At 52.2% G+C, this 26,195-nt stretch overlaps 1 protein-coding gene across 3 annotated transcripts in view; it reads right to left on the bottom strand.

The window, feature by feature from the left end:
* SPNS3 (SPNS lysolipid transporter 3, sphingosine-1-phosphate (putative)) overlaps positions 1 to 26,195 on the bottom strand; it is a 44,286-nt gene that overhangs the window by 11,635 nt on the left and 6,456 nt on the right. For all 3 annotated transcript variants that reach the window (XR_002811665.2, XM_014728056.3, XM_070226481.1), the window contains exons 3-8: positions 24,114 to 24,250; positions 23,425 to 23,576; positions 22,656 to 22,722; positions 21,768 to 21,916; positions 20,781 to 20,933; positions 13,623 to 13,812 (exon numbers count right to left, since the gene is read on the bottom strand). Coding sequence is in view for 2 of the 3 variants with exons in the window: in XM_014728056.3 (XP_014583542.3) it covers positions 13,623 to 13,812; positions 20,781 to 20,933; positions 21,768 to 21,916; positions 22,656 to 22,722; positions 23,425 to 23,576; positions 24,114 to 24,250 (848 nt within the window). In the remaining variant the exon portion in view is untranslated. The remainder of the gene's footprint in view (positions 1 to 13,622; positions 13,813 to 20,780; positions 20,934 to 21,767; positions 21,917 to 22,655; positions 22,723 to 23,424; positions 23,577 to 24,113; positions 24,251 to 26,195) is intronic.

The following is a 26,195-nucleotide window of genomic DNA, read 5'->3' as shown; positions in this document are numbered from 1 at the left end:
TCCCACATGCCTTGTTCGCCCTCCCACCCCTCCAGATTCCTGTCCCTTCTGCATCCTAAATGTCCCACAAATCTGCTCCCTCCTCCCGTCCACTGTTGCTGGCCGGTCCAGGCCTCCTCCCTCTCTCTCTTCCTCGCCAGTTTCCCAGGCCCCACCATCCCTCCTGACGCCAGCCCTGGAGGGGACTTCCGAAAGGGAAATCTGACTGTGCCCTTGTCCCCTTAGCGCCTGTGCATGCTTCCCTGCACCCTGACTTATTCCCGCGGGTGACAGGGCCTGGGAACACTGCCTGGAGCCTGAGAACCCTGGAGCCCCTCAGCCCCTGGCCTTTTCCATTCCAGGCTCAGGAGGATTTCCCTCTCGAGCTGGGACAACGATGATGCATATCCCTGGCTTTAGTCACCCCTAACCAGAGAGGCGTGCACACATACACACGCATGCTCACACTGTGACACATGCACATGCACTCACACACACATGCAGCCACACCAGCATGCACAGACACGTGCATATGCAAGACCTCACACATCCCTCATGCACAGGGGCTTCAACACACGTGCACACTCATGCACACATCCATGGACACTCATAACCTGAGACACACACGCAGGGACTCACACAGCATAAGTACATGCATATGCAGGTAACAGGTAAGACATTAAAATATTACAACATGTGTGGCAAGAATACCAACCAACCAGGCGTTGACTGTAAACACTGGTATAGGCTTGCTCGGGTGAACTGGCTGAAAACAGCCTGGCATGGACACGTGCACACTGGTAGTTTCATAATATGGACAGCAAGTTGTGCACACACAGTCATACATGTGCACACCAGTATACATGTACACAAACATGCTCATGCCTTTGCACTCAAGCACCCACCACATGCACACAGATGTACACACACTCATACACACCTCTCCTCATGTACACCTGCACACACAGGTAGGCATGGGCAGGGAGCGGAAGGAAAGAGAGGGCACCTGCTACAGAGAAGGCTCAGCCCCTGTGGGTGGAGGGGGCAGTGTCTTCACCTCGGTCCATCTCAGTCTTCCACTTGGGCAGTAAGTGATCTCTGAACTGCAAAGAATGGATCCTGGGCCCCACCAGGAATGGAGAAGGCAAATGTCCCCCCGCCCCGGGCTCACAGAGACTAGGGTGGAGCTAGGACCCCATCCTCCTCTTTCAGGGATCAACTCCTTGCCCAGCATGGCTGAGCCACTCAGGACACAGGTCCCAGGCACAGACTGGCCGCCAGCAAGCTGCCGTGCTGGCTGGCACGCTTTGCCCCCTGGGCCTGCCAGACTATAATTGCAGGGACTGGCTTCAGGGCATAAGGGCACCGCCCGGCTCCGGAGGCTGGCAGCAGCCTGACAGCCTGGTAGGCAGGCAAGTGGGGAGTGAGGCAGTGAGGGAGCAGAGCTCCGGTGTCCTGGAGAATTCAGCTGAGACTGTGGGCTCTCCTCATAGGCTCTGCTGCCCATCCAAGCAGAGACACCTGCTAGATCCTGGCAGGGAGGGGCCCTCAGAAGAAGGGCGGGTGGGCCTCTCTTCGCCCCTCTCAGGCAGTCCCTGGCAAGGCTGGTTACTCCAGCCCAAGATGCAAAAGAAAAAGGATCTATCCAAGAAGCCCCCCAAGGGCCAAGTCTAGGAAGTGGTAGGGGAGCCACCCAGAGCTGCGGTGCCTGCACACTCCAGCTGTCTGGGCCACCCACAGGCGGGAGAGCAGATCCCACAGCCATCCCCAGAATCCTTAGGGGACCCTGACGGCAGCTATGGTGGACACACATCCTAGCTGATCCCTGCCAACTCCCTCGCAGGCTGGGCAGATCATGGGCCTCCAGCCCTGGTCCTTGCCCAGGAGTCTTCAAGGCTGAGAAGGGCCACATCCCCTCCAGGATGTAAAGGCCTCGGTGACAGCCAAGCTGACTGTGCTCTGTGTGGGGGTGGCCCCATCCCTCCTTGGGTGGGAAGGGAACTCGGAGTTATAGCCTTAAAGATCATCTGGGCCAATTCCTGTGTAAAGATGGGGGATTGAAATTGCGTCACAGACTTCCCTTCTCCCCAAAACTAAAAAATAGTTAAGTCAGAAAACACTGTTTTTCACCAAAGAAAAGAATAAAACCTAATGAGATAAGCACTAAATATTGGCAGCCAAGGGAAAAAACAGACGATTCCAGAGTAGAGAGTATAGCCCTTCCCGGCTCCCCCTCCCCAAAGCTATCCTACAAAACCCGTGGATCTGGAGGGAAATAGAAAGAGTGGGGTCCTTTCTTCCTGCTCCTCACTGAGAACCAGTGGGACAGGCTGCTGGGGAGAAATGGGCAAAAGTGGAGAAAACGAACAAGGACTCCAGTTCCTGACTCCACTCCAGGCCTGAGCGCAGCCCTCATCCCAGACGGGGGTCCACCTAGTAATTAAGTAGAATGCACCCTGTGATGGAGCATTTACCCAAATCCTAGAAGACAGAGCAGAGCCCAGGTGTTTGAACAAAGACGTCTCAGGGCCTCACCTGAGCCCTGCAATTCCCTCAGGTGACAGAAAAACCTAATGTTCGGCTCTCAAACTGCAGCCCCCTTGGAGAAGAGAATGGTCACAGGGAAGGCTGGAGGCGAGTCAAGAACAGAGTCACCCACACTGTGTCAAAGCAAATTCAGTTTCTGAGCAGAGCTGCCCACACCCAGGCTGGGGGAAAGCATTCAGCACGGAAACTATGCAAATACACAGAAAGAGGGAAAGAGAGAAGTGAGGGGGAGGTGGGGGTAAGGGAGAAGGAAAAGAAGGAAGGAAGGAAGGAGAGAGAGACAGAGAGAAAGCAGTGAGAGGAAGAAGAGAGAATGGGAGGTAGGAAGAAAAAACAACCCAACCTAGAAGACAGATGACAGGAGAAGGAGCAAAAAGAAATTCCTTCTAGTTGCTTCAAACTATATTGAACATTAATTCAATAAAGAAAGAGCTCAAAGATGAAATGAACACCCAATAGGATGAGATATAAAGGGAAATGCAGATGTAAGGAAATAAATGAGGCAGGGGCAGGGGAGCAAAACAGAAAACAACATTATTACAGAACTAGTAAATTAAAAACAGCCAGAAACAGAATAGACATCAATGAGGGTAGAGCTGCTGATGAAGAGAAAAGCCTTGACATAATCCCACTGACTGACGATTTTTTAAAAGACAAAGAGAAAAAAGCATTTAGAGAGAAGTAAATGACATGGAAGACAGATAAAGATGACCTGGGCTGGGACTAGGGTGCAGCAAGCCAGGCCCCTAGGGCTCCAAATTTAAGGAGGCGCTCACTCTTGGGGTTGCACAAGTGCAGAGTCTGTACCTGAGAGTGGGTGCCTCCTTAAATCTGGGGCCCTAGGGGCCTGGCCTGATGCACCCTAGCCCTAGCCCTGAAGATGATCTGACACAAGTAAAAAACCCAACAAATAAACAAACGTAAGAAATCATTCAAAGAGATAAAACGGGGAAGGAAGATACTCAGACTGATTCAAGAATACTGTTTCAGGGGGCCGGCCCTGTGGCTGAGTGGTTAAGTTCACGCACTCCACTTCATCAGCCCAGGGTTCGCCAGTTCAGATCCTGAGCACCGACCTACACACTGCTAATCGTGCCTTGCTGTGGCAGGCATCCCACATATAAATAGAGGAAGATGGGCACAGATGTTAGCTCAGGGCTAATCTTCCCCAGCAAAAAGAGGAGGATTGGCAGTGGATTAGCTCAGGGCTAATCTTCCTCGGGGGGAAAAAAATCTCTTAACGAAATCTACCCAGTTAGGAGCTGAAGCAGAATAAAGAACTCAGGAGTGGCGAATCTATGTGAACAGACTCATAATGAGCATCGCATCTTTTTAAAGCGGGGACTATACTGTCCAATAACTCTGAGGATTATGCTTAGAGAGTAGGCTGTGAGGGTTAAAAAATCTAGAAAACATAAAAATAATAGTACAACTAACATCTATCAGGAAGTTGGGGAGAGAAGAAGAGGGGAAGGATGAGAAGGCTGGCGCTCTCTTTCATGGTTGGGATGCATCAGTGAGTCCAAACTTTTAAAATTAATTTGAGGTTCAACACTTCCTTTGATTTCACTTCAGTTTCTCCAGGTAAATTCACGTAAATTAATTACACACATTGTATGAGTCCATTTACATGAAATGTCCAGAATAGGCAAACTATAAAGGCAGAAAGCAGATGAGTTGCCAGGGGCCGGGGGAGGGGCAGGTTGGACGGAAATGTGGAATGGCTGATAATAGCTATGAAGCTTCCCTCTGAGGCAATGAAAATGTTCTAAAATTGATGTAGTGATGATTGCACAATTCTGTGAATATACTAAAAATCCCCGAATTGTCCATTTGGAATGAGTGAATTGTATGGTATGTTGATTATATCTCAATAAATCTGTTTGCAAAATTATACGATCATATGACCCCAGGTTAATAAAAATATCTCTAAAAACATAAATCTGTGTATCTGCACAGAGAGAAACGTATAGAATGATGGTCACCTAATTAAATAACAAAAGCGGAAGCAAATAGGCCAAGATGTTGAGTAGTTAATCTGTGGGATGAGAACATGGATCATTGTTATTTTCTTTGTGTTTTTCTGCTCATGCTTTTGTTTTTAAATTCCCCCCGAATACAAATAGAAAGGTCATTTGATACAAGGTGGTGGATTGAATTGGTCCCAACTCTTGGCTTCCGTGTGGCAGAATGCTGTGCCCACGTCCAGGGCAGGTGGAGTCCCCCAGAGCTGAGTCCTTGGTCTGTCTCTCTTGGCTCCCTGCTCCTTGCTCCCTTGTGGTCTCTTTCAGTCTCGTGGCTTTAAGTAACCAGCTGGACCTCTCTCCTGAACTGCAGACTCATATATATCCAGCCGCCTCTTAACACCTCCAGTTGAAAGTCCTAAGAGGCATCTCAAATTCCACAGTCTAAAAGTGAATTCCTAATCCGGCTCCCTCCAAAACCAAAACCCTGCCCCTCCCTCCATCTTCCATCTTTGTAACCCGCAACCCCTTCTTCTGCTGGTTCAGGCCAACACCTCCGGAGTCATCCCAGACTCCTCCCTTTCTTTCGCACGCCACACCCCAGCCTTCAGGAAATCCTGTCGATTCTATTTCCAGAATACACCCAGAATCTGACCACTTCCCCACACTTCCTACCCTGGTCCAAGCTGCAGTCATCTCTTGCCTGTGTTACTGGAAACCTCCCAATCAGTTTCCCTGTTTCTGTCTTTCTCCTTTTTCGTGCTATTATCAACACAGCAGCCAGAGAGACCCTGTTGAACCACATGGCAGATAGTTACAAAACGGCCCCCAATTAATCATGCTTCCTGGCCTTCACCCCCTTGTAGAGTCTCTTCCCACAGAGAAACGGCACTGGCCTGACACCTCGCTGTGACCACCAAAACAAGTCAGAAGTGACACTGGGCAGTTCCCGGCCTGGGCCTTAAGAGTCTGCAGCTTTCACTTGTGCTTCCTGCCCTGAGATTGCCACGCAAGACTGGTTCAGCCTAGTGGACAATGAGAGGCCACCCAGAGGAGGACCGAGGAGCCCCAGCCGACAGCCAGACATGAGTGAGGTCAGCTTGGATGTTCCAGTCCAGCCAATCTGCCAGGTGAAGGCAGCCACATGAGTGAGCACAGGTGTAACCAGCAGAAACCATCCAGCCAACCCACAGAATCATAAGAAATAATAAACCATGGTTTTAAGCCACTAAGTTTTGGGACAATTTGTTACACAGCAATAGTTAACTGATACAAACCATAAGTCAGATCATTTCACTTCTGCACTAGAAATCCTCTAGCGGTTTCCCATTTTACTTAAGTTTGAAGCCAAAGTCATTGCAGACACGGGCCCCTACACTGTCTGCACCCCCACTGCCATCACCTCTGATGGTCTCTCCTCTGCTCTTCCCTGGTTCGCCCCACTCCAATCACGTTTCCTCAAACCCACCAGACATGCTTTCCCCCTCAGGGCCTTTGCACTTGCTGTTCCCTCTGCAAGGAGGGCTCTTCCCTGCCCCACCCTCATATCCATGTGGTCCTTCCCTCACTTGCTTTAGGTTGTTACTGAAGCATCATCATCTCAGTGAGGCCTCCCTTACCACCTTGCCCTGCCCCTGGCCCTCTTCTTGTCCTCTTTCCTTGCTCTGTTATTCTCCACAGAACTTGTCCCCATCTAACATACCGTTTATTACATACATATTTTTGCCTGTTTTGTTCAATGCTGTATCCTCAGAGCCTGGAACAGTGCCTGGCACACAGGAAGTATTTGGAAAATATTTGATAAGTGAGGGACCATTTCTGCTCATCCTGCCTCCCAGCCACCTCCCCACGGCCTCGGCTCTGCCCCTTGAAGCCTCTGCTCCCTCAGCCTCTGAGGCCCAGCAAGGGTTTGAGGGTGGAGACTCAACCCCCGCCGAGGTTTCTCACCCGTGAGACTGGAAGAGCAGCATGGAACAAGAGAACCCTGGGGGGCCACACTTGCGGGGGCTTCACGGCCGCGTGCGCAGACACCCCTCCCCGCAGTGTTGGACATCAACAGGACCCAGAGCACGGGGGAGGAGAAGCCCTTGCACTGTGGCAGATTGTAGGTTCCCATGACGGCCACTGCAGTATTTCCACGTGCTCTTTCAGATCGCTGTTAGTCCCCATCGAAGGACTGGATCCATCTTCTCTCCCCGCGAATGTAAGCCAGACTCTGTGGCTCAAGCGAGGAATAGAATGCAGCGAAAGTGATGCTGTGCAGCTTCCAAGGCTGGGTCAGAAAAGGCAACACGGCTTCACCTGGCTGGCTCTCTCAGGGCACTAGTCCTTGGAACCCGGCCACCACGTCGTGAAGAAGCCCAGGCCACATGGAGTGGCCACAGGCAGGTGTTTCAGCCAGTAGCTCCAGCTAAGGTTTCAGCCAAGAGCCAGCATCAACCACCAGACAGCCCCAGCCTTTGATGATCCGGCCCTCACATCCCGCCTAGTTAACCCCAAATGGGAAAGAGATGTTATCCCTGCCCCCAACCTTGCAAAATAAGTGTTTCAAGCCACTAAGTTTCACTACATATCCATAATAACTAGCACAAGCACAAAAGTTCATTTAGCTTCTCCGTGAAACCAAGAGGTAAAGATGAGCACTCCCATTTTATAGCTGAGAAAATTGAGGACCCGCAAAGTCGAATGTTGCCCTAGCTCACACAGCTAGTAGGTAAAGAAGCAGGAACAATGTCTAGGTCTTGCAGACGCCTCAATGCCCATCCCCCGACTCCTGCCCCTCCATCTGGACCACAAGGCCCACCCAAGGAGGGACCAGGCAGTGTTCAGCCATGTCCTCCAACCACCAGGCCAGCGACGGCAGAGCCCCTTCCTTGGGTTCAGTTCCTCCTCTGAGCACAAGCGCTTTCTCCTCTGAAGGGCAGCCACTCTGGGAAGAAGGCCAAGCAAGAGGGTGAGAGCCAAGACCTGCTGTGCGTGTCTGGATCCCAATTAACAGCCGAGAAGTCCACTTCCCCTGCCAAGGGGACTGGAAGGAGGGAAGAGACGGAACACTCTGCACCTGCGGGTGGGCCACAGGGCACGGGCTCCCCCAGGGAAGGCCCAAGACCAGACTTTATATGCCTAGGAAACCTCATCACCATGAAACATACAGCACGACTTGGCCCCTACTTCGGGAAATTTGGAGGCAGGCACACGATGCCGCCAAAAACCCCTCCTTTCCATGCAATGCAGCTCCAGCCACAAAAGCAGTGAGGGAAAAGCTAACTCAGCTGCAGACACTCCCGTGCGCACACATCACACACAATTATCTACTTCCCCTATACACGTGTATGTGCACAGATATATATACAAAACAGCACACGTGGACACACTCATATACACGGTGCATATATAGAATGAATATACATGTATATGCAATACACATATAGCACGACTGCACAGCCCCACAGAGATGTATATACACAAGAGCACACGTATCCACACTCATATTCACACACCTGAATGTATTCACACTCAGATGCATGCACACATGCGCACATTCCCATGGGCCCTTCCCAAGAAGCCCTGTCAATTTCCCTGGGAGCCTGTCAATCTCCCCAGGACTTTCAGAGAAAGTGCAGGAAGAACTCTGGTTCCTACAATCTGAGATGGTGAAGGGATGGATGGACTGACAGATGGATGGCTAGACAGATGGAAGAGACTCAAGTAACTCTTCCTGTTTTGAAGCTATTTTGAACAGGTCAATTCCTCAGCCCCCTTTGGATGCCCTTTCTGATACTGACCCTATGGTTCCCCCAAACCTGGTGACAATCCTTCATGGTGGACTGAAGGCAGTTCTACCGGTTGAAGTTTTAGGGGTGACGTCAGGCCCATGAACACCAGACTCCTGTATCCAACTCTCTACTAACACCTCCACTTGGGTGTTGGCCTCCCACCACAAACTCAGTATCTATAAAACCAAGCTGTCAACTTTTCCCCCAAAAAACCCCACTGCTCACTTTCCTCTCCCAGGTCATGGCCTCTCCCTCCTTCCAGCTGCACAGACCAATATCCTAGAACTCACCTTTGACTCTTCTTTCTCTCATACTCTGCACCAAATCCATCAGGAAATTCCAAAAGCTCTACCTTTAAAATACATCTATAATCCCACCACTTCTTACCATCTCCACTGCTGCCACTCCTGTCCAAGGCCATCACTGCCACTTGGATTATGGCAGTAATCTAACTCTTCTCTCTGCTTCTGCCCTTGACTCCCCACCCCAAGTCTATTCTCAACAAAGCCAGAGTGACTCTATTAAACATAAGCCAATCACAGAAAACAATAGAGACAAATCAATAAAACCAAAGTTGGCAGAAAAATTGACAAACTTTTAGTTAAACTGACCAAGAAAAAAGGAGAGAAGACTCAAATTGCTAAAATCAAGAATGAAAAAGGGGACATTACTAACAACATTATAGAAATTAAAAGGATTGTAAAGGAATAGTATGAACAATTGTATGCCAACAAATTAAATAACCTAGACGAAATGTACAAATTCCTAGAAAGTTGCAAACTACCGAAACTGACTTAAAAAGAAATAAAAGCCTTAATTAACCTATAACAAATAAATATTGAGTCAGTAATCAAAAAACTTGCCACAAACAAAAGCCCAGAACCAGATGGCTTCATTGGTGAATTCTACCAAACGTCTGAAGATGAATTAACAGAAATCCTTCACAAACTCTTCCAAAAACTGGACGAGGAAGAAACACTCGTCAACTCATCCTGTAAGGCCCTTACCCTGATACCAAAACCAGACAAAGACATCATAACATTCCTTATGAATATAGATGCAAAACTCCTCAACAAAATACTAGCAAGCTGAATTCAGCAACACCTAAAAATGTTTATACACCACAACCAAGAGAGGATTGATCCCAGGAATGCAAGGTTGGTTAAACACACAAATAGCAATCAATGTAATACACCACACTAGCAAAAGAAAGGACACCCACATGAGCATCTCAATGGATGCAGAAAACGTAAGTCGGATCTCCCACTCCTCAGGACAAAACCCCATCTCACTTTCAGGAAAAGCCAGTTCCACCTGATGCCCACAAGGCCCACGTGATCTGGTTCCCATCACCTCTCTGTCCTCCTCTTCCTCTCTCCCTGCACTTCACACTCACCACAGTGTCCTTCTGGCTGTTCCTCAACCCACCAGGTATCCTCCTGCCTCAGGGCCTTTACGGTTGCTGTTCCCTCTGCCTGGAACTTGCTCTCCTAGATATCCACGTAATTCACTCCTTCACCTCCTACTGGTCTCTACTCAACACCCCCCTTCTCCATGAGGCCCCTTTGGTCACACTACATAAAATTACAGCCTTCTCCCCCAACCCCCGCACCCCACTATCTCCCTTCTCCACTCTATTTATCTTAAGCTTTTATTATCTGAAATATTGTGAACTTTACTTATACATCTTGCCCGTCATCTCTCTCCCCAACTAGAATGCGAGCTCCCTAGGGACAGAGCTATTTCAGTCTGCTTTATCCACCACTATATCTGTGGTATTTAAACTAGCCTGCCACTCTACAGGCTCTCAGTAAATACTTGAATAAACGAATGACTGCAAATAGCTGGTTAGTCAATCATTCACTCAGCAGGCAGTGATCACCCCACCCCACCCCAAGGGCCGGACACCGTGCTTTGGGCTGAGAAAGATTGGAAGCAACCGGGCCCAGCTGGGAGAGGGGGCAGAGCATAAGTGACCACGACCCGAGGAAGACAGCGCTGAGGAGAACGGAGGATGGAGAGGCTGTCAGACCCAGCAATCAGAGAAGGCTCCACAGAGACGTGGTGTTCCAGCTGGCCCTTGAAGGCCCAAAATGATTTGGGCTGAAGGACAAGGGGTGGGGGAAGAGGGAACAGAGGGAGCGCCTGGGTGTGGGAAGCATGGGGCATGTCCTGGGAATCAGGAGGAGACCCACACAGCAGGACTACCTGGGGGATAAGCCTACTCAGGTGGTCAGGGCAGTTCGTGAGGGGCTTTGAATGCCAGGATGAGGAGCTGGACTTAGTTCCAGAGGCACCAAGGAGCCACGCAAGGCTTTTGAGCAGGGCAGGTCCATGGCATCCCTCTGGCGGTGTGGGAAGAACAGATCGTGATGGGTGAACAGGAAGACAAGGAGACCAGGGAGGTGGCTCCCGGAGCAGTCTGGAGAAAGAAGGCCAGGTGCGAGCCAGGACAGGAGAGGGGGCCCGAGAGAAGTGGGCAGGTTGGGAGGTGCTACGGTTTAATGGCTGGCATTGGTGTAGGCAGGGGGGAGGATCCGGAACCTGGATCTCGAGTCGGAACATCCAGGTGGACCTCAGAGCATGGAGGTAGGGATCCAGTCAGGAGGGCCGGAAGGAACCGCCCCACGTCTGGAAGGCTGGAGTCCTGGCCGTGGGGAGTCAGCGCCGCTGGGTATCACACCAGGCCCAAACACGAGCCACAGGGAGGCAGCGGCTTCCCAGCATCCAGGCCCTGCCCGCCTTCCTGCCCCTCAGCCCCTCACCCCCCGGGGCAGGCCTAGAGCAGAGTTTCTCCAGCTGGCTTTGCCAGCCAGAGCGCAATGTCACTTCTAGATGAGCCATCCAGCTCTGGAGATGCGCCAGGCTGCAGAGGGGGGACAGCTGTGTCCCCAAAACATAGCCAAGGAGCTGCCTCCCAGAGCCAACCAAGATAGTGGCAGAAGCAGAGCTGGCAGGGGGTCCGCAGCCCCAGCCAAGGCAGGGGCAGCCTTTGATGGGGCCTCCATCTGCCTGGGCCTCAGTCCGCCTGCAAGGTCAGGCCCCTCTAGCCCCCACCGGCTGGAGACGATGGTCCCAGTCACTCTTCTGCTCCCTCAGCCAATAAGCATTAAGGCACTTATTAGCGCCTAGTGTATGCCTGGCTCTGTTTCTCTCCCATGGGGGTGACAAGGGTCAGTAAGGCATGAAGGACACAGACCTTGGAGTCTCCGGGGCTGAGTTTGAGTTTTGTCTGTTGCTGTCTCTGGGCCTCAGTTTCCCAATCTGTCAAGTGGGGATGAGAAAAACCCTTCACCACGAGGGAAGTCAGAAGAACTAAAGAAGAGCAGGTGCAGAGGGGAGCGCTAACAGGACTTCATTCTGCAGGAAGCACAGCTGACGCCCAGCCAAGGCTGAGGACTCGGGTGAGAGGCGCCCACACCCTCAGAGAGGCACCAGACACACCCCCAGGGCTTGGAGAGAGAAACGAAACTGTCCTGTGTGGTTCCCCAGCTCACAGAGAAGAGACCTGGGGAGGATTTATTTGAAGAGCGAGAAAGCCAAGGGAGGGGCTTCAGGCAACCCACCCACAGAGAGGACAGTGCATGCCAGGAAGGAGCCTGGCCTTTCTCCCTGGCTGGACCTTTGAGAAATGCTGACCCTCCTGCGCCAGGGCCACCTGAGGGGTGTCCACAAAGGGTGTCCTCGCGGTATCTCAAAGCTTGTCACCTGGGAGCATGAGGATGCATGAGGGCAGAAGCGGGAGTGGCCGCACCTCCCGAGCTCATTCAGGTGTCAAAGGGACACCAAGGGGAGACTGGCTTGAGGGTCACGAGAGGGAGGCCCACAGGTGCCCGCCCAGGGCAACAGGGTCCAGCAAGAAGGTGTTGGAAGGGCAACGCCTGAAGGGGAGAGGAGGGGAGCAGTGAGAGGACAGAGGTGCCGATGTCACCTGCCTCAGGGAATTGGACAATGCAAAAGCCAGGGCCGGGGGCAAGAAAAACCCGCAAAAGTGCCCCCAAGAGAGGAGTCAGCCAGCATCTGGGCATCTGCCAAACGCAGGGCACCGACAGTCAACAAAAACAATTCCGGACACGAGTGATACTTGGCTCATTTCCAGTCATCCTCACCTGCCCAGCCCTGGAGGGGTCAGGAGCTCCAGGGAGGGTGGTGTCGGGATGAGGGATGGAGATGGAACAAGAAGAATCGAACCAACTAGAGCTCCCCCCTCCCCAACGCAGTTTTTTGGGCCTGGATAGAAGCTTTATTTGGAAGTAGAACCAAAGTTTTGGTTTAAATGGGACCAGGCTTTTTAGTTCGTGAGTGTGACTGGAAAAGCTATGGGACCTGGCCATGGGTGGGAGACCCACCCAAGCCAGCAGGAGAACGAAAGCTGTTACTGATTTTCTTTCCAAGTCCAGCCTGCTCAACGAACCCCGCACACACATGCAAGGGCATCCGCGTCTGCTGTGGTGGGTCCCCAGGACCTTGGAACCAGGGAGGGGGTGGTGGCGGCACTGGGGCCCATCTAGCCAGAGCTGGGCTAGTGCTATCTTCCCAGGATCAGTGGCCCCTTCCCATTCGGTGGGACAGGCAGGGCTGGGGCTCTGGGGAGCCAGGGACGCTGGTGCACACAGAGATTCACGGGATCTCATCCCTGCCCTTCAGGCTCTCTGTCTATGGACACAGCCCCACCCATACACCAAGGTGCCCGAGGGGACCCAAACACAAGCGGAGCCTAGGCAGGAACGAATTCTGACGCGAGGATGGAGTAATCTGGAAAGGCTTTTGGAGGAGGTGGCCTTTGAGCTGGATCTTGCAGAAGGAGAAGGATGTCAGGATGCACAAAAGAGGGAAATGGTGGCCATGGCAGAAGGAATGGACACAACCAAAGGCTGGGGGGGTGAGCGCCTGTCGTTGGTACAGCCAGAGTGTGAGGTGCATGAAGGGAGGTGACGGGATACGGATCTGGAAGACGTGATATTATCATGATGGTCACCTTTAAAGCAGTGTCTGCACCAACTATGACCAATCTGGGCCTCGCTTTCCTCATCTGTAACCTGAGGAGAGTCACCCTATTTCATCTCGGGCTCGCAATATGTCCTGGGAGTAAATGAGTCCCGTTATCTCCAATCAAAGCATTAACCAGGAACTTAGATGGCACACTTCAGAGTCAGAAAGGCTTACACTCTCCCTGTTCTGCCCCTTCCTAGCTGTGTAACGCTTGGTAAGCCTCAGTTTACTCATCTGTAAAATGGGGATAAGAAGCTGCACCTAGAAGATGGTATACACAATGTACCTAAGGACCTGGCACAGCGTAACCCTGTATGAACAGGAGTTCCCGCCCCGCCCCACCACCACAGGGACCCCCACTTACATAGGAGAACGGGAAGGTGATTGGGGCCAGGACCAGAGCCAGGTAGAGGCAGGGGGCTGCGGCGAGCAGGCTGGAGGCACAGATGAGGGGCTCAGCCCGTGGGTTGACTCTCTTGTAACTCCTCGAAACCTCTGCTCCCAGGACGACCCCAACGATGCCCGTCACAACAGTCAGTGCCCCAAAAATCAGGCTGATGGGAAAGAGCAGAGAGGAGCTGGTCAGCCGGGTGGGGTCAGGATGGAGATCCAGCCACCCACCCCTGGTGCGTGATCTCCTACCTACAGGGAATGCGGCCGTGGGCCCCTTCCCCTCCCTCCTAACCAGTGCTCCTGGGTCCTCGGGACTCTGACCAAGGACCGTGTGCCCCTCCTGCCCTCCCCCATCCCCTTCCCCGTCTCATCCTGGGGAGGCCACCGGCCATGTGGGTGATCTGCCCAGCACCCCAGCACCCCAGTTCCCAACCTGCCTCCTCTCCAGCAACCTTCTCCAACCTCTCACCACCCAAAACCGTCCCACTCAGAAATCTTAACTCTATGGTCCCACTCGCTCCAACCACCTCACCTTCTAGCCACCAATCCTAATGGGAATGGAGGCAAGTGACATTAACTTACCGAGCTCCTAGGATCCCCCCAGGCTTCATCTGGCATTGCACACACCCTCCCTCCTCGAATCCCATCCTCCCACTCTCTGTCTTTGGACACTTCTCAGGCAGCCCCTCCTAACTCACTCCCTCCCCCACCTGCTCCTAGACCCACTTCAGCTGCACTCGGCCCCGCTTACAGCTCCATCCTGTGGAAACCTGTCCCTCCAGGAAAACCTCCATAGAGGTCTCCAGAGGGTACTTTCTAAAATACAGACTTGGCCGTGCCCCTGTCCACCCCCTGCCTAAAATTCTCCACTGGCTTTCAAACACCCACCAGATTTGGTGCCAAGTCATTGCGGTGTACACGGCCCTTCATGATCTGACACGGGCTGACCTCAACCCCCAGCTCCATCCTCCTCTGACCCCAGACTGGTTGTTGTCCTCACTTCATACTTTTATTTCTCTATCTGGACACCCTTCACTAGTTTTTCCACCTACTGAACTCCTACTCATCCTTCAAGACCCATCACAAATATCCCCTCTTTGGAGATGTCTTCCCCTGTCCCTTTGCCGATTCCTCTACTCCTTTCTGTTCCTATAGCACCTTCTGTGTCTCTATCATCAAGGTCAATCACTAGCCTGTGAATTCCTGGAGGACAGAGACCAGGTTTGGTTGACTTTCCTGACTCAGTGCTAGGAGCATAGAGCCTGGGACACAAGAGATTTATGTGGAGCAAATGAGCTCATTGATCCATCCCAGAATTCCCAGGTAGACGGAAGAAGATGGCAAGGTTGAGAAAGATTAAGGCCAAGATTCCCCAGCTGGTAAGTGACAGAGCCAGGATTTGAATATACATCTTCACTCTCCTGGTCCATCCGGCTCTCCCAGGCCTCCTTCTAAAGGAGCTCAAAGGGATGCTGCGACCGACTAGCATGAACTCTGGGGAGCACGGATGCAACCAGGCCCTCTCCAGCCCCTCAGTGGCTCCCTGCCATCTGCGGGGACGACACAAATAGTGGGAATTCTCTAAACTCACCCTATGCCTTGTGGCTTCCTCACCTTGGCCCGCTCTCTTCCCTTGGCCTGTAGCACTGCTGCCCCCACCCCCTCTTCTCCACCTGGCCAGGATCCCCTCCCAAACCCAAACATTTCTGGAAGTGTAGGATGGCCAGGTGCCCTGCTATTACCTCCATGGCTCCCACCAAGATGGAAGAAGATGACAGATGCAAGACTATGGTTACTGACAAATTGAGTGTCATAAGAGCCCACCTTTCCTCGAAATAACTTCTCTGAAACGTCCATCCCACAGGCTGAGGACTAACAAGTTTGTTCCCCTGCCCCATCCTCTTGCTTTATAGGGGAGAGTGTAGAGCCCAGAGAGGGCAGGGACCTGCCTGGGGTCACACAGCCCCTCACTGGCAGATCCAGGGCCTTCTGGCCCTCTGCCCACCAGACAAAGCATGTGTGTCCTTAGGCAGCTTAAAGGTGCTCCCAGCCTTCCAAGCTGTGCAAGACTCCAGCTCAGCCCAGTCAAGTGACCCTGAATCCTGGATGAATGCTATCCGCCTCCCAGTCCTGGGCTAAGCTGGCCTTGGCAGGTTCTCAAAACCTTGGGGGGACTTAGGGTTGATTATTCAGACTGGCAGTGTAGACAGGGCCCCCACCGGCTCCTGAGCAGGAGGTGTGGCCAGAAGATACCCGGCCATCAAGTCCTGTCACCCCCACGGGCCTTCCCACAGTCAGACTCTCAGAGCTAAGAGGGTCCTTAAAAGCCTGCTAGTTCAAGCAATCAGTCAAGACAGAGAAATTGGGGCCGGCCCCGTAGCCGAGTGGTTAAATTCGAGCGCTCAGCTTTGGCGGCCCAGGGTTTCACCGTTTTGGATCCTGGGTGCAGACATGAGACCGCTCATTAGGCCACGCTGAGGCAGCATCCCACATGCCACAACTAGAAGGACCCACAACTAGAATATACAACTATGTACTGCGGGGGGTGGGGGTGGGGCGGGGGGGTGGGGTTTGGGGAGAAAAAAAAAGACAAATTAAAGGGATCCAAATTGGAAAGGAAGAAGTAAAACTGTCACTATTTGTGGGTGACACGATTCTATATATAGAAAATCCAAAAGAATCCACCAAAAAACTGTTAGAAACAATCAATTAATACAGTAAAGTTGTAGGGTACAAAATCAACATAGAAAAAATCAGTTGCATTTCTATACACTAACAACGAAGTAGCAGAAGGAGAACTCAAGAATACAATTCCATTTACAATTGCAACAAAAAGAATAAAATACCTAGGAATAAATCTAACCAAGTAGTGAAAGACCTGTACACCGAAAACTATAAAACATTGTTGAAAGAAATCAAAGAAGACACAAGGCAATGGAAAGATATTCCCTGCTCTTGGATTAGCAGAATTAACATCGTTAAAATGCCTACATTACCTAAAGCAATCTACAGATTCGATGCAATGTCTATCAAAGTTCCAATGACGTTTTTCACGGAAATGGAACAAAGAATCCTAAAATGTATACAAAACAGCAAAAGACCCTGAATAGCCAAAGGAATTCTGAGGAAAAAGAACAAAGCTGGAGGTATCACACTCCCTGATTTCAAAACATACTACAAAGCTATAGTAACCAAAACAGCATGGTACTGGCACAAAGACAGACACACAGATCAATGCAACAGAATCGAGAACCCAGAAATAAACCCACACATCTATGGACAGCTAATTTTCAACAAGAGAACCAAGAATATACAATGGAGAAAGGAGAGTCTCTCCAATAAATGGTGTTGGGAAAACTGGACAGCCACATGCAAAAGAATGAAGGTAGACCATTATCTTACACCATGCAGAAAAATCAACTCAAAATGGATTAAAGACTTGAATGTTAAGACCTGAAACCATGTAACTTCTAGAAAACATAGGCGGTACGCTTTTTGACATGGGTCTTAATTTCTTTTTGGATATATTTTCTCAGACAAGGGAAACAAAAGAAAAAAATAAACAAACGGGACTACATCAAACTAAAAAGCTTCCGCCCAGTAATGGAAACCATCAACAAAACAAAAAGGCAATCTACTAGTTGGGAGAAGATATTTGCAAATTGTATATCTGATAAGGTATTAATATCTAAAATAAATAAAGAACTCATACAATTCAACAACAAAAAAAACACAAACTACTTGATTAAAAAATAAAAAAGGATGGGGCTGGCCCTGTGGCCGAGTGGTTAAGTTCGTGCGCTCCGGTGCAGGCGGCCCAGTGTTTTGTTGGTTTGAATCCTGGGCGCGGCCATGGCACTGCTCATCAAACCACGCTGAGGCAGCATCCCACATGCCACAACTAGAAGGACCCACAACGAAGAATATACAGCTATGTACTGGGGGGCTTTGGGGAGAAAAAGGAAAAAAAATAAAATCTTTAAAAATAAAATAAAATAAAATAAAAAAGGATCCGAATAGACATCTTTCCAAAGAAGATACACAGATGGCCAACAGGCACACGAAAAGATGTTCAGCATCACTAATTATTAGGAAAATACAAGTCAAAACCACAATGACGTATCACCTCACGCCCGTTAGAATGGCTATTATTAAAAAGACAAGAAATAACAAGTGTTGGAGAGGATGTGGAGAAAAAGGAACCCTGGTACTCTGCTGGTGGGAATGCAGACTGGTGCTGCTGCCACTATAGAAAACAGTACGGAAATTTGTCAAAAAATTGAAAATAGATCTACCATGTGATCCAGCTATTCCACTTCTAAGTGTTTATCCAAAGAACATGAAAATGCTAATTCGAAAGATAAATGCACCCCTTGTATTCACTGCAGCATTATTCGTAATAGTCAAGACTTGGAAGCAACCTAAGTGCCCATCATTGGATTAAGAAGATGTGGTATGTGTGTACAATGGAATACTACTCAGCCACAAAAAAAAAGATGAAATCTTGTCATTTGCAACAACATGGATGGACCTTGAGCGTATTAGTTACAGAAAACAAGTAAGAAAAAGACAAACACGTCTGATCTCACTTATACGTGGAAGACAAAGAAACACACAGATAAGGAGAACAGATTAGTGGTTACCAGAGGGGAAGGGGGGTGGGAGGAGGGTGAAAGGGGTGAAGGGGGACACTTGTACGGTGACAGATGGCAACTAGACTTCTGGTGGTGAACACAATGTAGTCTATACAGAAGTCAAAATATGATGATGTCCATCTGAAATTTATACAATGTTATAAACCAATGTTACCTCAATTAAAAAAAAAAAAGCCTGCAAGTTTTACACTGATCCTCTGCACAAGGGGCCCTGGCAAGCAGCTGTCCAACTCCTTCTTACATGCCCCCAAGGGTAGGAAGCTCACTACTCCCCCTCAGGCAGCCAGTCCCATTTGGGCCAGCTCCGAGAGTTGGAAGTTCTCCCTCTGGCGGAGCTGGAATCCTGCGTCCTGCTCCTTCCCATCCCTGCCCCGCCCTCACCTTGGGGCTTATCCTAAGCAAGGAGAGTGTATTAATAGCTGAGGTCTGTGCAGAACCCCAACACTGGGACCTTCTACCCGCTCTGCAGTAGGCTCAAATAGCCCCCCAAGATGTCTACGCCCCACTCTCTAGAACCTGTGTCACCTCACAGGGGAAATAGACCCTGTGGGTGTGATTAAATTGGGGTTCTTGAGATGGGGAGATTATTCTCCATTGTTCACATGGGCCGTGAACGCAGTCACTAGTGTCCCTATAAGAGGGAGGCAGAGGGAGAGGTGAGGCAGAGGAGAAGGCAGTGGGACCGTGGATGTAGAGGCTGGAGTGTGCAGCCACAAGCCAAGGAATGCCAGCAGCCAGCAGAAGCTGGAAGAGGCTGGCAGAGGCTCCCCTGGAGCCTCAAGGCGGGTGTGGTCCTGCTGGACTTGAGTTTGCCCCAGTGAAACCATTCTGGACTTCAGGCCTCCAGAACTATGAGAAAATTAATTTCCATTATTTTAACCTACGGGGTGTGTGATCATTTGTTACACAAATTGAGTTAGAGGAAGAGTCTGAAGCTAAGAAAAGGGGAAGTGACTTGCCCAGGAGGACACAGCCACTTAAGGCCTGACGTGGACTTAAGTCCTGTTTCTTTTCCCATTTTTTCAAGCTGCTGTGGGACTTTTAGGACTCAGTCTTGCCTCCCAAGAGATAAGAATCTAGCTGTAGAGCCGAGACAGACATCACAATCTCATTCGATGCATTCATTCCTGCATTCACTGGATGCTTTCCCTGAGTGCCGTGTGCCAGAAAGCCTGTGCCAGAAAGCCACTCCCAGCTCAGTGGGGAGATGTTCACGTCAATTCACAGGCACAGGCCGTCCCCAGGGGCAACAGGACATGCGGCTCAGGAGCACCAGCTTTGGAGTCAGAGGGGTTTGAATCCTGGCTCTGCTACTTGTTAGCTGTGTGACCTTGAACAAGTCACTTAACCACTCTGATCTTTCATCTTCCTCATTTGTTATACAGGAATAATAGAGTTTATTATTACAAAACCTCAGAGAGTTTATCATGAAAATGCTTAGCAGAAGGCCTGAACTAAAGTTAAAGCTTAAGAAGTAACAACGAGAAAAAGGAAGGGAGCTATGGGTGGACGGCATAGCTTGGGCAAAGGCATAGATCAGTGAGAGGGCGTGGGATATTCTGGAAATTACATGAAGCTCTCTCTGGGCATCAGGGATTGAGGGGGAGGCAAGAGGGGAGGCTGGGGAGAAGGAGGCAGCCAGTGGAGAGTTGGTGTCACTGAAGTCTCAGGGAACACGGGGCTCCGGTGAAGAGCAGGGGCCCCAGGAACTCGAGGAGCCCAGGGGGCAGCATCGGCGAGGAGCAGGGGACCACAGGAGACCGAAGAGCATCCAGCAGAGAGGAGGAAACCAGGATGGAGGGTTTCGAGGAGGAGGAGAAAGCAGGTAAGAGAGCATGAGGATGTGCCCTCTCGATCGATCGATCAGGAGGTCATGGAGACTGGGGTCAAAGGTGGTGCAGACAGGGGCACAGCAGGGGGAGCAGGGCGGGGAGGGGGGCATGCCCTGAGGCCAGAGTGCCTCCTTGTGTGTGGCTCTGTTCTCCACCGTACCCAACCCCCAGCAGTTTCCCCAGGATGCTCAGGGCCCCCAACGAGACAGAGAATGAGTGAATACAGGTGTGAAATCCCCCAGCCTCAATTTGCCCTCTGTAAAATGGGCTGACCTCACAGAAGACACCATGGGTCCCTCCGAAGGAAGGCTGCCTAAGACTCCCATCGTCCCACGGGCTCCACAGAAGCCTCACCCCTCTCTAGTGCCTCTGGACCCCACAGCAGCCCCAAGAGTGGGAAGACGGGGACTGGGGCCCAGAGAAGACAAGGGAAATGCCTGCGGCCGCCCAGAACAACAGCAGGTCGACCAGAGCCAGAACAAGGCCTCCTGCCTGACAACCGGGGCCCAAGCCTGGTGTCATCACAGAGCACTGTGTGCCCAGAGACACAGAGTCTGGGGGCTCGGAACATGCTGAGGACTTCCCCACCAAGACCCTCCACCGACCCAGGACGGGTGTCCAGGGCTCCCAGAGGCCTCTCACCTGTCCTGGCTGCTGCACGGCTCCTGGAGGCAGGGCGGCTGCAGCCCATGCACCACACGGGCCTCGAACAGAAACTTGGGAACCCAGAAGCCCAGAGCTCCAGTCACAAAGGCCATGGCTGTCACGCCAAGGGTTGACCACACAAAACTCCAGCTGCAAGAGAAAGCGCCCTGGCTGAGGCGGAGAGAGGGCTGGGGCTGCGGGGCCTGTCTGCTCCTATCTCTCCCTGCCCCGTCCTGGGCACTCCGGTCACTGGGCGCTCAGGCAGGCCCCAGGCTCCAGACCCTCCCGACATTCTCTGAGAACCTGCACGTCCCACCTCCACACCTTTGCTCATGCTGTGCCTTCCTCCCCACTCCCTGCAGAACCAACTCTTGCCCTCCTGAAAGGTCCAAACGCAACATCACTGCTCCTAGGAAGCTGTGCCTGCTGCCCCCACCTTCCTCCGAGTGCCCTCCACGGTCTCATGGCTCCAGGATAGAGTGGGGTCCTGTCTGTGCCCCACATTTCAGTAAATCATGAGACCTGGGCGTGCAGTTGACTCCCGTCTGCCTCCCCAACCAGGCCCGGGAGAGAGCGCAGATACCCTCCCACGGGACTTGGAGAAGGGAGTGATTAATTCCCGGCATAGTCCCCACAACCCTGAGAAGCCGGCAAGGCTGGAGAATTATGTCCATTGAATAAATGAGGGAAGTGAGGCTCCAAGTCTCAGGTCACTCAGGGATAAGGCAGGGCAGAGCCAAGATGCCTCCTTCCCTCGCTCCCTCCCTCCCTCCCGGCCCATATTCCATCACATGGCCAGGCAGAGGGGGCCTCCAAGGGAGGGAGGGCATCTCCATTGGTGAGTGGGAGCTCAGGAGAGGAAGAGGGGTGTGAAGGTTTGGACCCTCAGGGAGGTCTCCCTGGAGGTAGAGAAAGGGAGGTCAGTGATGCCGGGGCAAACAGAGGGGTTTCCGGTGGTATACAGGGAGGAGCAGAGACACTCACTTTCTGCCCAGGTATCTGACGTCCTCACACCAGCTGCTCCTCTGGCCCCCCATGGCCATAGCCCCCTGCTTCTCAGCAGCTCCCCGGGGCGGGTCTGGAACCAGAACGATGAGCAGGATCAAGGCCACGGCTTCCAGGCAGGGCATGACCTGGGGACATGAGGGCCCAGGAAACTCAGGGCCACACACTCCTGCGCCCCCGGAGATCCCGGGGGGGTGACTGAACTCTGCGGCGCAGGCTCTTGGGATGCTCTGCTCCCTGGGGTGGGTGGCGGGGGGGCGGGGGCACGGCTCATTTCCTGGGTGTTGGTTATCCACAAAGCTTGACCTACAACTGTTTCTCACCCCCTCACCCCTGAGAGTACACGGGGCATGGGGTCCCCTGGGGGCTGGATTTAATACCTATCTGTCCAGCACAGACTCCACTCTCTTGGGATCAACGAGCCCGACATGGTTGAGCACTGGAGACCCAACTATCCAGCACGTGCTGCCTCCATAACTGTCCTTTCTCCCAGCCCAGGCGTCCTCCTGCCCCATCAGCCCTGCCCTGGCATCTTTCCACCCCTTGTCTCATTAATCCTCAAGATTCCAGAAGGTAGCATTTACTTCCCTCACTTTACAGACAGGCCAAGTGAGGATCCAAAGAAGGAGGTGACTTGCGTGAGGTCACACAGCCAGCAAACTGAGCAGCCGAGATTTGAAGCCGGGGCCACGGCTTCCATCGTCCACGTTGCACATTAAGCCCCGAATGTCTGAAGCTGCCGACCTCTGACCACTCCCATCCCCACATGGTGCTGGGTACTGTGCCAAGTGGCTAAGGCCACTCGAGGCTGGAAAGTCCCTGCTGGCCCAGGGGGAAAGCAGAGAGAAGAAAGGAAGCCAGACTCACTCGGAGGGCCCAATGCCAGTTCCCTGTCAGCTCCGTGACCGCCGACCCCAGCACATAGCCCAGGCCACTGCAACAGAGGAGCAGGGGACGTGGGCAGTGAGGGGAGGGAGGCAGGCCCAAGGCCAGCCTGAGCCAGGGTGCCCCCACCCCAGGGAGCTGGCCCTCTGAAGCCCGTAGCACTTTCACTGGGAAAAGTGAGCCACGTGAGGCCCAGATGTCCACTGACCTTGGTCAAGTCACTGGTGACCTCTGGCTCCTGGCCCATCCTCGGCACCACTGTCCACTGTCTCCCTATCCGAGGACCCCAGCCCCCTTCCCTACGCTCAGCCCTGCCTGAGTCAGGCGATTCCAGGAAACGTGCGTCAGAGCTCAGAGGCCTGACTGCAAATCCCACTGTGTCCTACCCCGTGCTGGCGCTCGGCCGGCCCCGACACACTTCCCTGCCTCACCTCCCAGAGCCGGCCCTCCCTGAGTGGGCCGCGCTGCCACGCTGCTCTTTCTCACCCTCCCCGGAGTCCACTAACACGCAGGGAGCATCTTTATCATCTCTAATCCTCACATAGCCTGTCAGTGGGTGTTGTTGCCCCCATTTACAAATGAGGAAACCGAGGCACAGAGAGGCAAAGTGACACGGTAAGGAAGGGGTAGAGTTGGGAGTCAGACCCCAGTCCTCCTGGTCTGACGTCTCCTAACCCCAGCCCACCTTCTGTTCTGACTCCTTTGGGCCTCAGTTTACCATCCAGGGAAGTGGATCCAGGGTGATACCAACCTTCCAACAGGGATAAAGATGTAGAAGATGGCCAGCACCCGGGTCCGCTGGTCCCTCACGAAGAGGTCGCCCAGGATGGTGGGCGCGATGGTGGAGTAACTGGCTGTGCCAGTGCCCACGACTCCCCGGGACAGGAAGAAGAGCCAGGAATACTGGGCAAGCAGGCACAAGACCATGGTGAGTTCCAGAAATCACTCAGGGAGCAAGGGACCTGAGGACTTGTCAGAGGGGCCAAGGGCACCTGGGGACACATGCCCCCACGGGAGGAAGAGGGCATCCGGGCTACAAACACCTCATATCCACCCATCCCAGATTCCCCAAACCACACGGGTGCCCCCTGATGGCGCCTGCAGCCTCTGCCTGTCCCCATGCCCAAGGAGCCCTCTCCCTGGGCATCGCCTTTGCAAACCAGGCCGGGTCCCCCAGACAGTAGCTGTTAGCCCCACCCCCACCCCAGGACAGCTGGGCAGAAATGAAGCCACGGGCAGCAGCGGGAGGTGTAAGAGAGGAAGGTTCCCGTTAAGAAAGTCTAAGGAGCTCCGCTCTCAGCCCTGGAAGGCAACCCCTGAGCCAGCCTGGAGACTGGAACGGAGCAGAAGCAGCTGCACCCAGCTCTGATGGGACTGGATCAGGGAGGAAGCAGGTGGGGGAAGGTCCCCTGGGCCCTGTGCAGGGGTGAGGGCACCTACCCGGGGGGAGACGAAGGAGCCGGAGAGGCCTGCTCCAGACCAGAGCAGGATCCCAAAGCTCAGCGTGGCTTTGCGGCTGTGTCGGTCGCCCAGGTAGCCAAACACGGGTGCAGACAGCAGCAGGCAGCTGATGAAGACTGGGGGAGACAGTGAGGGGCAGCCTGCATCCCCCCACAACGGAGCGCGGGCAGACGGCCGGCAGGCCCGCAGAAAGGGCCTGGCTCAGAAGCCACAATCTTGCACCCTGACAGTGGGTCAAGGCCAGAAGGAGGAGAAGATAAGGTGAACCCTCAGTTCCTCCCTAACGTAACCCACTGCCCAGACTCAGGGGACTGGGAAGTGGGGAGTGGGGGGCTGGGCCCAGGCTCAAATCCCATCTCTGCTCCCTGCTCACTGTGCGGCCTTAGGTTACTAACTCCACCTCTCTGAGCATCACCCCAACACTGGAGAAGTCAACAGGCCCTCCGAGGCTGTGTAAAGGTGAGACAGAAGTGAACATGGAGCCTGGCATGGGGCTGCCAGTACTCAGTGCCTGCCAGTGCCCTGTCTGTAAGAGCATCCTGCCCACTGTGAGCCTGGTGTTGGGACTGGTCTGATTTTGCTCTCACACCCCTGCTGGGGCTGGGGGTGGAGCAGGGAGGGGAGGTCTGCCCGGGCCTGCTTTGAGCAGATGAGCAGGGTTTAGAATTAGCACAGCGAATCCTAGAACCTGGAAACGCCTTGGTTTTCCTAAGTAGGTACAGCATTCCCCTGATGTTGTCAGTTGCATTTATCCCATTTTTAAAAGGAAACCCTTATAAATCGGTGACCGGATTAATGAAGACGTTTATTATTCTGTGAAGACAAAGAAACTGCCACAGATTTGCATGACGATGCCACAGGGATCAGTACCCTCACTGTTTCTGTTCACTAAATGACATCACCTCCGCCCTCCGAGGAGGGTATGTCCGCCGCCTCCCAGAGCAGGTGGCAGGGAAAGCCTGGACCCCCCCTCCACCGGGTCCCACCACCCCAGGGCCTCAGGCTCTGGAGGGCCCCGCCCAGTGCCTGAGTCGCCATTCATTGAGCACAGATGATTGACATTTCCTGAGCCTAATGAGCATCCAGATTCGTCCTGGCTCAGCTTCCAGCCCCTCCCGCTCTCCCCTGACCCGCTTTAGTATTGGGTTGAGCCATATGCAATTGCAGAAATTAGGCCAGTTTTGACCTACAAAAACAGCAATTTAATATGGTTCCATCTAATACTCCACAGAGAATGGTCTTTGGTGTCAACAGCATTTAAAATTTTAATAGCTACTGGCAAACGAGGCCTTGGAAAAGGCTGTATCAGTTTACACTTGCATAGAAGCAAGCGTTGCCAGCACCCTTGCTGACACTTGATATGATCCATCGTATGATTGTTGCTCATCTAATGGTTGAAAAACAAATGATGTCTCACTGATGTTTTAATCTGCATTGTCCTTGTTCCCAGCGAGGCTCAGCAGCCCTTCCTAGGTTCGCATCCTCTGCTCATTTTCCTGTTGGCCTCTTTGTTGTTGGGAAATAATTTCTCCCCGTCCTTTACATTTGTTTTAAGGATTTAAAATGCAAATTCTGGGACCAAACAACCTGGGCTCATATCCTGAGCCCACCACTTCCTAGCTGTGTGACCTTAGGCAAATTCCTTAACTTTTCTGTTCTCCTCTCATCAACTGTACAATGAGACAGTACTTCCCTCACAAGGTTATTGAGTAAATTAAATATAATAAAGTCTATAAAAGGCAGTGACTGGCTTTATATAAATGCCTCATAAATGTTATCCGTTATTATTACTCCTTGCGTTTAAGTTTCAGTCGCCATTATACAAGGCAGTTTAGCTCTGATGTCATCAAATTTATCACTCTTCCTCTAGGGAGGTTGTTCCGTGCCTTGTTAATGCATATCTTCTTTACACAAAGGTTATAAAAATATTTCCTCAAATCTTCTCATACTTTTATGAGATTTGGGGCAAGGGTCCTTTACAGGATACAAACACCTTAAACCTTCCCAGATGCTCTGGGAAGGAGAGCCCTGCCCCCAAAGAGAAGGCAGGCAAGCCTTCAT

This window comes from Equus caballus, chromosome 11 (genome assembly GCF_041296265.1).
Source record: "Equus caballus isolate H_3958 breed thoroughbred chromosome 11, TB-T2T, whole genome shotgun sequence".
NCBI lineage: Eukaryota > Metazoa > Chordata > Mammalia > Perissodactyla > Equidae > Equus > Equus caballus.
This window is presented reverse-complemented; position numbering and strand designations above follow the sequence as displayed.